Below are 12,954 nucleotides of genomic sequence, written 5' to 3'. Positions count from 1 at the left end.
CTGCTAGCTTTTATCATGAGGAGCAAGGGTCCAGAGCGCAAGTGGTTGTCCTGACTGATCCAAGGACCTTGTTCACATCCTCAAGCCTTACCAACTGAAACTCATCCAACACAACATCCAGTAGGACCAGAACCACCGCAAAGCAGTGCCACGTATTCCCAACTCAGTCAGCTGAGCTATTCCAGAAAGGTACAAATTTGGATGGTATCAAAAGCTGCTGAGAAGTTGAGAATTAATGAGGACATATTTCCCGCCTCTCTCTTGGCAAAGGTCATAGAGGGCAACCAAAGCAGTCCATCACAACAGGACCAGACTCTGCCCTGCATAGCCCTTGAGATTCAGCTGCTGTAACAGTGGAAGCAAGTGGCTTTATCCTCAGAATGTTTTGCAAACAATCACATCGAGCTGCCGTCGGTTCTGCCACTTCCTTTAGGCCAGTCAGTAACAGGTCCTGCACCACCTGGAAAAACTCTTCTGGCTGACACAATAAGGATGCAATGGAGGCAGGAAAGGAGTTTGATGGTGTACAAAGCAATGCGTGCGTGTCTTCTTAAGTTTGAAGTCTCTGGGAACTGTGGAAGCCTTTTTGGCTAAAGAGTGGAGTATAACTGCCTTAAATAAATATGCATCGTGTTCAGCTAAACTTACTTCCAGGTGTGCTTTTAGTCTGCAACCTTATTGAAAAGGACCCACAAAATCCACATTTCCCCTAATTGTTTTCTCCCGTGGCAGCTCATATCCAAATGGGATCGTATTCAAATATCACATGGCATTCACCTGCCCTGTCAGCCCCACAGTGATTTTGGCTTGCAAAGGGGCTTCCCCATTGTCCCCCTGCATCCCCCCCCCCAATTGGCTCTCTTAACAGTGCACAGGGGAAGGGAATATTTCTATCTGGAAAGCTGCAATGTTTGCACAGATGAAATATGTTTTCAGAACCAGATTTTCTGTCCACACCCATGCAATGCTGTTTCCTGCTATGCCCACCGTGGTGCTGATCTCCTTTTCCAGAGGACAGAAAAACTCAAGAGGTTTTTTTTGGGGGGGGTGGGGTGGGGTGGGGAGATAAAGTGTTGGACAGTAGTAGCTGAAGGAAATCCTCAAATGGATGAGGGGGAATTAATGAAGGTGCAAGAGGTTTGCGATCCACTTGAAGCAGAGGGGGGTGTATAGTCCCTAAGACTCTAGAACTCAGTGGGCTTTACTTTAATGTAAACATGCTTAGCATGGCCCTGCATGTTATTCCATTCTGGCATCCAAAGAACCAACCTGGCGAAACTGCTGGGTGTGCAGTTCCTAAGGATCTCCAACGGCATCACAATCCAGTCTTGAATAGTGCTGATTGACTGGTGGCCAGAGTAGGGCCTGAACAGACGCTCAGAAAATATGACAAAAGCTATGATTTGTGGGTTTTTTCACTGTTAGTAATCACATGAGCCAGTACTGAATGATGGTACTTTATTCTTAGCAATGAATATACATGGTCTCTGACAAGGTATGTTTTTATTTTTCATACTAATCCAGCATGAAAACACTGATTACAAACCTAGTGATGAATCACAAAGAAAAGTTCAGAAAATACATTTAAAAGGAAAAGTACACGATTTGCTTGCATCCTGTAAGTATATGTCAGAATTTCTGAGTTAGTAACATTTGCTTGAGAACACAACTGGATTATTGCTCTTCTGGAATCTGGAGAACAGCTATGATGAAGCAAACAGGTGTTTAGGTGCAATTGTTTCTCTTCAGGCTGATGTGGTTTGTCCAAGGAACAGAATACACCTGAAAGCTGCAAGTCACGTGCTACAAGCAGGGAGTGAGAGAGAAAAAACCCATTAATATGACTAATATGAACTGCATCCATAGTAAAACAGAACATTACTAGTAATTAAAAGTTCATCTTATTGTTAGAAGCATCCTAGTGATACATCCTTATGTTGGGCATGGCCCAGCTAAAGTGAAGTGCTTCTGTTTGTGTGCTGAGCAGTAAATTTTTACTGGGTTTAATGAGACTTACTTCCAAGTAAGGGTGTACAAGATTGCACCTGTAGTCCCTTAAAGGGAATTAAGTGTTAACTTGGTCTGTGTTGTGCTCCTTGTTTTACAGCAACCTACGAAGACATGGAGTAGATTGCATGGGCATAAAACAATGGAAAATATTGCTGCACAATCTTTCCTGTAATAAAGGGAGATTGCACTGGGGACTTTCCCAGTGCACTGTATCCTGTGTTATACACGTGCCACCTTTAGTCCCTCTGTGAAACATGAATTCATGTCTCTGTTTAGCAGAGGGACATGCATGTTTCTGCGTTTTCAATCATATCCCCTGTTGTGCACTAAAAGAGATACCCTCCTCGCCCCAAACACCAACAACATTCATTGAGCTCTTTCCATTTATCTTCATACAGAAGATATCTATCCCAACAGGATAGATCTGCTACTGACAGCAATGCCGCTTGTACACTCATTTATCCACAGTTCTACAATGAGTTTTGAGACAATATGTGTTGTAATGCGAGTCTGCTTCACTCTCAACTTGTTATGCAGTACGCAAGCAGAGTAAATGTACATAGTAAATCACAGTAAATGCAAATATGTGAGCATAAACTGACCCCTTTGGCTGTGGGGTAAGCACAGGTGGATGATACAAACCATAAAAATGCTCAGCGTTATAACAAGCAAGGTAAGTGATAATCACAGGACCCAAATGGACAGACCCCCCTCTCATGGTCTCCTCATCAAAAGAGACCACCTCATGCCATGAGTACCTAGACTGTTGCCATAAGTTTGAATGGCTATCATTTTCTCCTAGAGGGAAGAGTCAATGGGAAGCACAGAATGCAGATACAATTTGTCTCTCTTCAGCTGTCCTCCAGACCATGTAGCCCAGGCATCCCCAAACTGCGGCCCTCCAGATGTTTTGGCCTACAACTCCCATGATCCCTAGCTAACAGGACCAGTGGTCAGGGATTATGGGAATTGTAGTCTAAAACATCTGGAGGGCCGAAGTTTGGGGATGCCTGATGTAGCCCAATGACTTGTCCTACGTCACTTAATGGGTCCTTGTCTGTATAGGCTCAGCCCCTTATTGGGCATTCTGCCCTGAAGTTTCCCACCAGAGAAGGGCACCTGACTGAAGATTTTTCTTTCCCACATCCATGATCCCAAGTACCTATAAGACGACTGGGCATATAAGACGACCCCCAACTTTTCCAGTTAAAATATAGAGTTTGGGATATACTCGCCGTATAAGAAATACGACCCGACATATAAGACGACCCCCGACTTTTGAGAAGATTTCCCTGGGTTAAAAAGTAGTCTTATAGGCAGGAATATACTGTACATTCTCCCAGTCAGAAGAAATGCCAATCATTCCTCCATCTGAGAAAAAGTAGAAAGGCTCCTGTGGGTGCACTGGGAATGAAGCCTGCGGCTGCATTATCCCATCCTAAGCTCACTTGCTTGTCATGCCAGAGTGAGACAGAAGACTGAAAACTGCCTTTCAGAGAGACATGGAGATCCTGCTGCTCTACCCCAATGGGAGAATTACGGTAAGCGCACGATACAGTCCTGACACTAATGGGGCCAAAGCGCTGAACTTCAGCTGAATCAGGCTACATATACTTGTACTAGGATTGGTGCCATTTTAACCTTTACTACATGAAAAATGTTAAAATGTGCAATGCTATGCAATTATGTGACAGTCCAAAGTTGCTGACTGTTATTACAAGAAACATAAGCGTATTTACTTGGAAGGAAATCCCCCCTGAAATCCTGGAGGAGATAAGCATGGCTAACCGGAATAAGACATGTGCTTCTTTTCACATTTGTTGTTTTTTGCGGGGACAACTTGTATAACAAAGTTTAGATAGTTGAAGTGTTAACATAACAAACAACAGACAGGCACTGCTGATGCTGCAAAACTACTGAAAAGGGAACTTGAACTATTTAAGGACAGAAGGCTTTTTGTGCTGTGCTCAGCTAGAAGTCTTCCAAGTCACCAAGCAACTGTTTTGAGTTCTTTGACTAGGCAACAGCACCCCAAACAGAAAACACAAGGGCTTATTTGTGTGTTGAACAGAGGCTGCTGGAAAACCCAGAGGCTCATGAGTCATTTGTTGATGGTTGCTAAAGATTTTTTCTTTTCTTTTTTCTTTTCTTTGTAATCAACCAATTTTGGCAATTCTTTGTGCTCTAGTTGCTATAATGAATGGATGCAAGATGTTTCTTGTGGTGTGAAGACACAAGAAACCATTCCTCTACTCCACAGACCCCTTGCACCAAACCAGAGAAAGCACTTCAGTCCTCATATTTAGGGGAATCCTCTGCACATTTATGGAGGAAGTAAGTAAATGGGTTGCACAAAAGGTACACATGTGCAGAGTGAATATGCACAGGACTGGGCTACAAGGATCAGGCTCTAGAAACCCACATTCAAATCTTTACTTAGCCATGAAGGGAAGCCTTAGGCAACTCCTTAACTCTCAAGGCCAAACTACTTTAAGTGTGTCTTTGCATCCAATGTACAGATGTTTCAAACTGGAGTGAGGCTAATCATTAATGGGATTAGAGCCTTTCTCCCCCATGCAGCTGTCATCCTGATAAAATGCTTTCCAAAGCCAATATTTGCTTTGTAGAAAAATACCTCCATTGCTGCTTCAGAAGAATATTGCTTAGGACTACATCAAGGGAGGAAAGTTCCCCCTTCCTTAGTATCTGCCTGTTCTGATTGCATTATCAACCCTACCCCACTTACATTTTAAACAAAAACAGCACACAAATTGCAAAGACACATTTAAGATCATGTCTCTGACTGGCCCTCACAGGGCTACTGGGGATAAAACAGGCTAATCCCTTTATCAGCCCCACAGATATTTTTTGGAGCTCTTGCACAGCTCCAGTTCATTATAGGGTGGCTTCAGCCAGAGAATTTCCTGGTACATTATTCATGCCCATAACTTAGAACAGAACATCTAAGTAAAACATTATCAGAACTAGTTACAGGTAGGTAGCTGTGTTGGTCTGACGCAGTCAAAACAAAATAAAAAAATCCTTCCAGTAGCACCTTAGAGACCAACTAAGTATCTGAAGAAGTGTGCATGCACACGAAAGCTCATACCTATGACAAACTTAGTTGGTTTCTAAGGTGCTACTGGAAGGATTTTTTTATTTTGTATTATCAGAACTGATCCCCAAAAACAACATAATCCAGAATGGAACTAGGAGAAAGAAGGCAAATTTTTACATGTCTTGCACTGAGTTTTATGGGGTAAATATACTCCAGTCAAGCAGACTGTTGAGAGAGAAAATGTATTTTCCCCAATAAACTAGGTTCCTCAGATTTAGTTCCCACCACAAGGATATCCCCAAGCATGCCTTCCTTCCTTCCTTCCTTCCTTCCTTCCTTCCTTCCTTCCTTCCTTCCTTCCTTCCTTCCTTCCTTCCTTCCTTCTAAGCAACCATTCACTTCCAAGTTCAAAATAGTGCTGCACAAGTACCTTCATAATGAGGGACATTTTTACTGCCAATTACAGTGGTACCTCGACTTACGAACGACTCAACAACCGAATTTTTTGACTTACGAATGTCTCGACATCCGAAAGGAAACTGTGGTGGTTTTAGATAGGGATTTTTCGACTTACGAATTTTTAGATAGGGTTGCTTCGACTTACGAATTTTTCCATTTCCAGTGCATTCCTATGGGAAATCGCATTTCCAATGGCATTTTTCGACTTACGAATTTTCCGACCTACGAAGGTGCCTTCGGAACGGATTAAATTCGTAAGTCGAGGCCCCACTGTATTATATTTAGCACTGTTTAACAATGTCCTTGTTTCTGCTACGTACCTTTGCCAGCTCTGGTGCTTCATGGAACGCACAGTTCTCAACATCGGCTACTGACTTCGGACAAGTTGTTCGCCCAACTTTAACATCGAAAAAATAATTGACTCCGGAGACAATCTGTAAGATGTGGGAAATGGCTCCTTTACTAGAGAGAATATTCAATATATTGCACGAGACCCGATGCCTTTTCTAATCACAAAAGGCAGGCTGGGATTCATATGTGAACATTGTCCAAGGCTGCCCCCCTGGAAAACAGTGAGGGGGACACAGGAAGTGTGTGTGCTTAGACTTACTATTTAGAGAGGAGCTATAAATCTGCCTTTGTCATAGACATTTGGGTTATTTCTTCATGTCAAAGAGCTGACAACTGGCATTACTATAACATCAAGGAACAAGAAGAGAGCCGGTGTTGACAGAAGGTCCAAATTCAGGCCTTTATGGAGCTGCATGGCTTCAGCCTCACCCTTGCTTTGCAAGGGGAAAAGGTAGTAGATTATAGTGACTCCCACCCCTACACACAGACAATATACAACAGAGGCAACCTTAAGGCGACACATCTCCCTGATAAGAGGGCAAAACATGCTGAATGCATCCCCTTAATGTTAATAGGCTTTGGTTAATGCAAGTCACTGTCACAAGATCTGGTGACAGCCATTGGCATAGATGGCTTTAAGAAAAACAGGACAAATTTTGGAGGGATTGGTCTGCATTAAGACCCGTGAGAAAATTCTACTCTATAAACTACATAAAAAGTCAAGCTTCTTAGAGATTGGGAGTGCATTTGGGGAGTGATTTAATGTCTTTTTAAGTTCAATCACGAGGTTTCTTGTTGATTCTGGAGTTCACATGATTCTGCACATTTTATGCTGAAAGTACCGTAGCAAGAAAAGCCAGGTCCTGGTGTGCTGTCTGCAAGGAATGACACCCCTTGAATCTGAGGGAAATTGCAGTCAAACATAACTATGCATGGTTCCTAGTTAGTGAATGAAGGCGTTAAGACCCCAGGGTTAAGATTCACAGACTCGGCTACAGTAGGTCATACCCTGTTACCTCCATGAATAAGTGACGCTTCTTCTTCTACCTTCTCTCTCTCCCACCAGGGAGGACATGGCTAAGGTTGCTCCCAAGCTTGGAGCATGTGTTTGAAACTATATTCTGATTTTTCTACCCAAGAGTATTCTTCCTATGTTCTCCTTGCAGCTGCATGGAACAATGAAGGTCTCAGACCTTTGAAGTCTGGCCCTGTAAGTAAAGCATTTTAAACTTGCTTTGCCTTATGTGGTCTGTTCTTTGCAACAGGAGTAGAAAGAGGGGGTCGTTGTAAAAGGGATAAGAAGGGCCTAACAACCTATATTCTAGCCCTGCATTTTGAATCTAGGCACCCAACCGATTATTTTGTTGTTCACCCACACATGTGAGTCCACAGGGATTCAAATTTTTAATTCCCCCACAGAATCATGACAGCCTAGGTAGCTACTATATTGCATGTTTGCATAGCTGACTGATTTTCTAGCTAACCCTAGAAAATCAGGATACCACCACTTGTTTCAAGATGCAAACAAGTTAGAGAAAGCTACTTCCTTAAATTTCAGGAAATGTTTACATCTTTTAGTTAAAAAGAGAAGAGGAAGTCAAGCTTGGGGGAAGAGAAACTGCTGGCTGAGCCCTAAAGATTATAGTACTGACCAGACAGACATGAATAGCAATAGGAAATGTACAGAGGCCTGGTTCTGCAGGATACTGATGTCTCAGGCCAACATCTTCCTTTTATTTTGACAGTGCTGTCATTTGTCATGGCAACCAACTAGCTGTCAATCAAACTGCATCAAAGGACACAGCTGTGCAGAAGTGGCAGAACTTCCACTGAATGCCAGTTGCTGGGAATTGCAAGGGAGGAGAATGCTCTTTCACCCTGGCCCTGCTTGCGGGCTTCCCTTTGGGGCATCTGTTGGCCACTGTGAGAACAGGATGCTGGACTAGATGGGCCATTGGCCTGATCCAGCAGGCGCTTCTTATGTTCTTAACTCAGTACAGCTCTGGTTAACAGAATGCATCTGGACTCATGTTACACGTCTGCTACTAGTGTAAAGATGGAAGAAAGACAAATTCATGTAACATTTTGCAGCCCCAATTTGCTGAAATTTTCAACGGCACTTGGACAGCTCAGCTTCCTGCCGAATTACACCCAAAAACTGTAAGCAGCATATCTGAATTAAGCAATATTGGAGGAAGGGAACCAGGGAAGTACTCTTTGCCTTGTGGGGTAAATATCAGCCTCACATAACCAAATGCTAAGTTCTAGTGAGTGCATGAAGGGATTCAGACCACAAAGTAGGCAGTCCTGCCAAACATAACTAGGTCAAGCCCCCTTACCTTGGGAGGAAGGGTTACCAAAGCCTTTATTTATTCTCTTCCACCATATGAATCCAACCCAAAAGGACACCAGGGCTGATTGTTTCAAGTCCAGACCGCATGGCTTTAGCAAGCCTTCTCTGTGTTTCCATACAAATAATTTTGAAACATTTAGCAATTTTGAAACTAAGTTAAACTGCCTGCCTTTTTTCTGCTGCATGGAAAAGCACATGAAACTGAACTTTGAAGAGTTTGAAAACAAAACATTTTAAACCTACTAAATGTGTGGGCTTTTTCTACGCTAAAGGGGAAGTAAGGGAAACTTTGGAAGAAACTTATAAGTGGATATTTTGAAGGTCTAACAGCCAATATTTCCATGCTTTATTTTGCTTCATGTTTTGTGATTTTAAATGTCTGCTGGGGCTCAGTCAGCAAGAATATAGTTGCCCCAAACCTGGATCTCGGCAACTAGGAAATTTGACCTTTACTCTTTTAAATCAAATACATACAAACATTAAAAACCAACATGTCCTAGTTAGGTCAAGGCTGTTCCAGTCAACAACAAGCAGCCATAATCTTGGCTGCTGGCTATGTAAGCAGGAGAGACTGACCTCTCCCCTGCTTCCCTCCTGCCCAAGGAATGTTTTCCTGGCCTGGAATCCTGCAGTCAAGCTGGAGCTGACCCCCAATGCATGGTAACAAGCCAGCTGCTCTGTTCTACTCACAGGTCGGGTTGCCAACTCTTTGCCTTGGTCCTGCACTTGTGCCTTTAATGGCAGGCTGGAACGCACAAGTTTAGTCCCATGTGCACTTATAAACATTCAGAATATTTATGTGCAGCATGCTGTGGTAAAAACCCAGGAGCGAAAAGAGGGGAGGGGGGAGAGAGGAGAGGGAGGGTCCTCAAGAGAAGAGCGCTGCAGCTGACTGGCAGGCAGGGGGGCTGCTTCCTCCTCTCCAGCTCTAGACCTCTTAAGGGGCAGTGCTGGGGAAGTCTTCAGGCAGCTTCCCCTGTGGCGGCTATTCTTCCTGGGGGCTCCTCTAGAAAACTCTACTTACTCCATAGGCAAAGAAACAAAGGCCTTGCCTTGAGAGGGGGGGACCCGTCCAGTGAATATCAGATATAAAAAAATATATACTGTGTGTGTGTAAGAAAATACATTCGGGTTCATATCTGCCGTTAAGGCTGCCAAGGCAAGTGCCTGAGAAAGCAAGGTCAGCGCAATAAAGATGCTTCATTGGGCTGTTTATTTGGGGACTATTCCGCACGGGACTTTGGCTGGACTCCACCCGGCCGCTGGCCTTGCACCGCTCCTGGAGGGCCCTCGCATAGAATCACAGAACCGCAGCGGCGGGAGGGACCCCAGGGTCATCTAGCCCAACTCCCTGCAACGCAGGCCATCTTTTGCACCCACAACCCCCGAGATCTACCGATGGAGGCAGCATCTTTCTTTCTTACTTACTTGCTTCCTGACCCGGACGACCTCGGACACGCGGCTGGCGTACTTGTCGTTGCTGGCTCGGTTGTACTCGTTCATGGCGAAGTGCAGCGCCCGCCGCACCCCTTCCTCGTCCACGGACGCGTCCTGCAGGCCCCCCAACAAGCGCTGGCCCGTGCCAGGCGCCGCGCTGAGCAAGAGGGCGCTGCACACCACCAGCCACCGCAACGAAGCCATCGCTCGCTCGCTCGCTCGCTGGTCTCCGCAGCTCCGATGCTCGACGACGCTGCTCTCCTTCCCGCTGCGCTGGAACTCGCGGCTCGGGCGCGCGCGGCGCTTTTCCTCCGCTCGCCCACCCGCCGTCCCGCCCCTTCTCCGCCCCTCGAGCGGAGGCGGAAAGAAAAGCTGAGTCACGCCCCGCCCGCAGGCCTCTTTGTTTTTCCCCATCTCCTGCTTTGGGCAACCTCTTGCCCGGGTGGAAAGTTACGCAGAACGGGAAGCCTTCCCGCGAATTTGTGACATTTTGCTTAGCCCTAACATATTACCCGACGGCGGGTTTTGGTTTGTTACTCAAAACCGACACAGCTGCCCTTGCGTTTCATTTGTTTGCAGCGTTTATTCCCTGCCTTTCCTCAAGGCACCCGTTTGTTAGCAACCAAGAGTCCAGGAGCCTCTAAAAGGCGTAGGGAGGAATTCAACCTTATTCATAGTTACGTAGAGAATTCATTCCCCCATGAGGCAGTGATGGCCAGCAACCGAGTGGTTGTCACCCATCTGTCTGGGGAGGCAATGGAGTGCGCCTCCGGTCGGGGGTGAAGTCAAAGGGCTGCCTTAGCAGCACCAAAGTGACCTCCCTGGGGAAGAAGCCTGGGCGGGCAGGGGGCCTGGAGGTCCTGGGCTGCCCAGAGGACAAGGCCCCTCCTGATCTCACTGATGGGTCCAAAGGAAAGCAGAGCTGGACCTTTGACAGACACCAGCTGGGCTGCAGTTGCCGGAAGGAGGCGGGCAAGGTGCCCCAATCGTCTTAGGGACTCCACTCCGGATTTGTGTGGGATTTACTCCTCAGCCTTTTATTCTCCCAAAGATATCCCAGAAGGCAGCAGAGATTTAGGATCAGTTTTCCTTCTCCTTCCCAGGTTGATGAGCCCCTCGTTTCCCTCTGCAGCACATGCAGAAACCACCATCTTGGCCATTGGACCCACTACTGTATTATAGTCTTGGACTCCAGGGCCAGTTCCTGCCTGAGGTTCAGAACAAGATGCCATCCCTATTTCACATTTAGTTAAATCTTGCTTCAACACCGGCAACAATGTACACCACTCTTCACCACAGCTTAGGGCAATATGGAATATGTGAAGATTGTCCAAAGTATACATGACACAAAAAACAGAAGCAAAGTCTGATCCTTACTTTCATTTGGACTTATCCCATGAGGCAGAGGGACTATGTGAGAAATTTTCAGTACAAGCTGATAGGAATTGCTAAGACAGAAAACCACAAAATATTTCAGGACTTTAGTTGGTTTTGGTACTTTTGTCAATATGAAAAGGGAAGCTGTGTTTAATTCAATTAATTATAGGTCTGGTTTTGGAAGGTGGTCAAAGTAGTTGGTGGGGGGAGTTGGAAGGAGGGAGAAGCAGAAAAAAATATGCTAAGAATTTGACAGCGAGCAGAAAAATAATAATTTCAATCTACTTCTCATGAAACTGCTTGATGTCTAAGTACATAATGTTCTCTGACTCTTTACACATTTTCTGTTCCAGAAACCTGGCAGCTATAGTTAAAATTCTTCTTTGGCGATCACTCATAGCAGTGCCTGGCGTGCTATGGTCCATGGGGTCACGAAGAGTTGGACACGACTAAACGACTAAACAACAACATAGCAGAGTAAGACTGTCTTCCATAAACACGGTTTTAACCAGGGTTTCCAAACTAAGGCCCGGGGGCCGGATGCGGCCCAATCACCTTCTAAATCCGGCCTGCGGACGGTCTGGGAATCAGCACGTTTTTACATGAGTAGAATGTGTCCTTTTATTTTAAATGCATCTCTGGGTTATTTGTGGGGCATAGGAATTCGTTCATTTTTTTCCCTTCAAAATACAGTCCGGCCCCCCACAAGGTCTGAGGGACAGTGGACCGGCCCCCTGCTGAAAAAGTTTGCTGACCCCTGGTTTTAACAATGAGTCCGTAGGCGACTGTGGAACCTCAACTTACATACAGTTCTACTTAGGTACGATTGCAGTTATGACCTTCAGTAGGGGCTCTCACTTATGAACGTTCCTCTAGATACGAACAGAGGCCTTGCCGGCAGCCTGGAGCTTGCCCAGCCGGCTGTGGAGCAGTGCTGGGGCCTCTGCCGCCGGGGAGAGCGCCCCTATCCCACCCTCAAAGCTGTGGAAGAGGTGCCGCCTGCAAGAGGCACAGCCCCAAACCCCACCGAGGAACTAACTTGAGGAAGTCCAGAGAAGAACCTGGCCTGGCAAGAAAAAAAAGTGACCCTGGCCAAAGTGAATCAGCTCTTTACTGACCTTGCCCCACCCCCAGCTTGTAGCCAGGTAAGCGCACCCACCCTCAGTACAATATGGTCTTATTTTATTGTACAGTACATTGATTATTGACTTCATTTTATGGAGCTATGGCCTTGTTAGACAGTAAACTCCATGTTAAATTGCTGTTTTAGGGGGTGTTTTTCATCGTCTAGAACAGATCAATTCACTTTTCCATTACTTTCTATGGAAAAGTGCACCTCTACTTATGTACGTTTCTAGTTATGACCGGACCTCCGGAGCGGATTATGGTTGTAAGTAGATGTTCCACTGCAATGGTTAAAATACTTCTAAATAAATTACTTATGTCCATCATAATACAAAGATAAAAACAAGCCTAGAGGTGGTCCCTATAAGTTAATAGTAGTGCATGTATCAAAGCTGTCTCATGCAGCCACAAAATTAATAAATCTATGCCCTAACAAAACTTGTCCCAATGAGCTGCCCCAGCACCACATCAAAGTCACCCATTGCCAATTATTTTCTAATTAAAAAGTAGGGAAGGTTGGGGGAAGGGGGGCAATTTGAATCAAAGAAATGCTGTGTAAGATAAGGCTGCTTCTGAGAAGAGGGTTAGAATGTCATGCTTTAGCTGAGATTCTGGAAATTGGTACAGTGGAAGGCACAAAATTTGGCCGTGTGAAGTAGAAATCCATCAGCCTTAGGAAGAAACTTACAGATGGGTTTAATAGCAGATCCTGCATCTGAAGTTGTTGGAAGGCTACTGATGTAGACAGCAGCTGGGCTGTTAGGTCCAAAATCTGGAGTCCCCA

At 45.3% G+C, this 12,954-nt stretch overlaps 1 protein-coding gene across 1 annotated transcript; it reads right to left on the bottom strand.

The window, feature by feature from the left end:
* Positions 1-1,444: 1,444 nt before the first annotated feature.
* CST3 (cystatin C) lies at positions 1,445-9,935 on the bottom strand. The gene is made up of 3 exons (XM_035101281.3): positions 9,660-9,935; positions 5,848-5,961; positions 1,445-1,803 (listed from the first exon to the last, which is right to left on the bottom strand). The coding sequence occupies exons 1-3, from the start codon at positions 9,870-9,872 to the stop codon at positions 1,726-1,728; spliced, it is 405 nt and encodes a 134-aa protein (XP_034957172.1). The 5' UTR covers positions 9,873-9,935; the 3' UTR covers positions 1,445-1,725.
* Positions 9,936-12,954: the final 3,019 nt, after the last annotated feature.

Source organism: Zootoca vivipara, chromosome 8, assembly GCF_965207765.1.
Source record: "Zootoca vivipara chromosome 8, rZooViv2.hap1.1, whole genome shotgun sequence".
Taxonomy (NCBI): Eukaryota; Metazoa; Chordata; class Lepidosauria; order Squamata; family Lacertidae; genus Zootoca; species Zootoca vivipara.
Note: the sequence above shows the minus strand (reverse complement) of the source record. Positions and strands in the feature narration are given on the sequence as shown.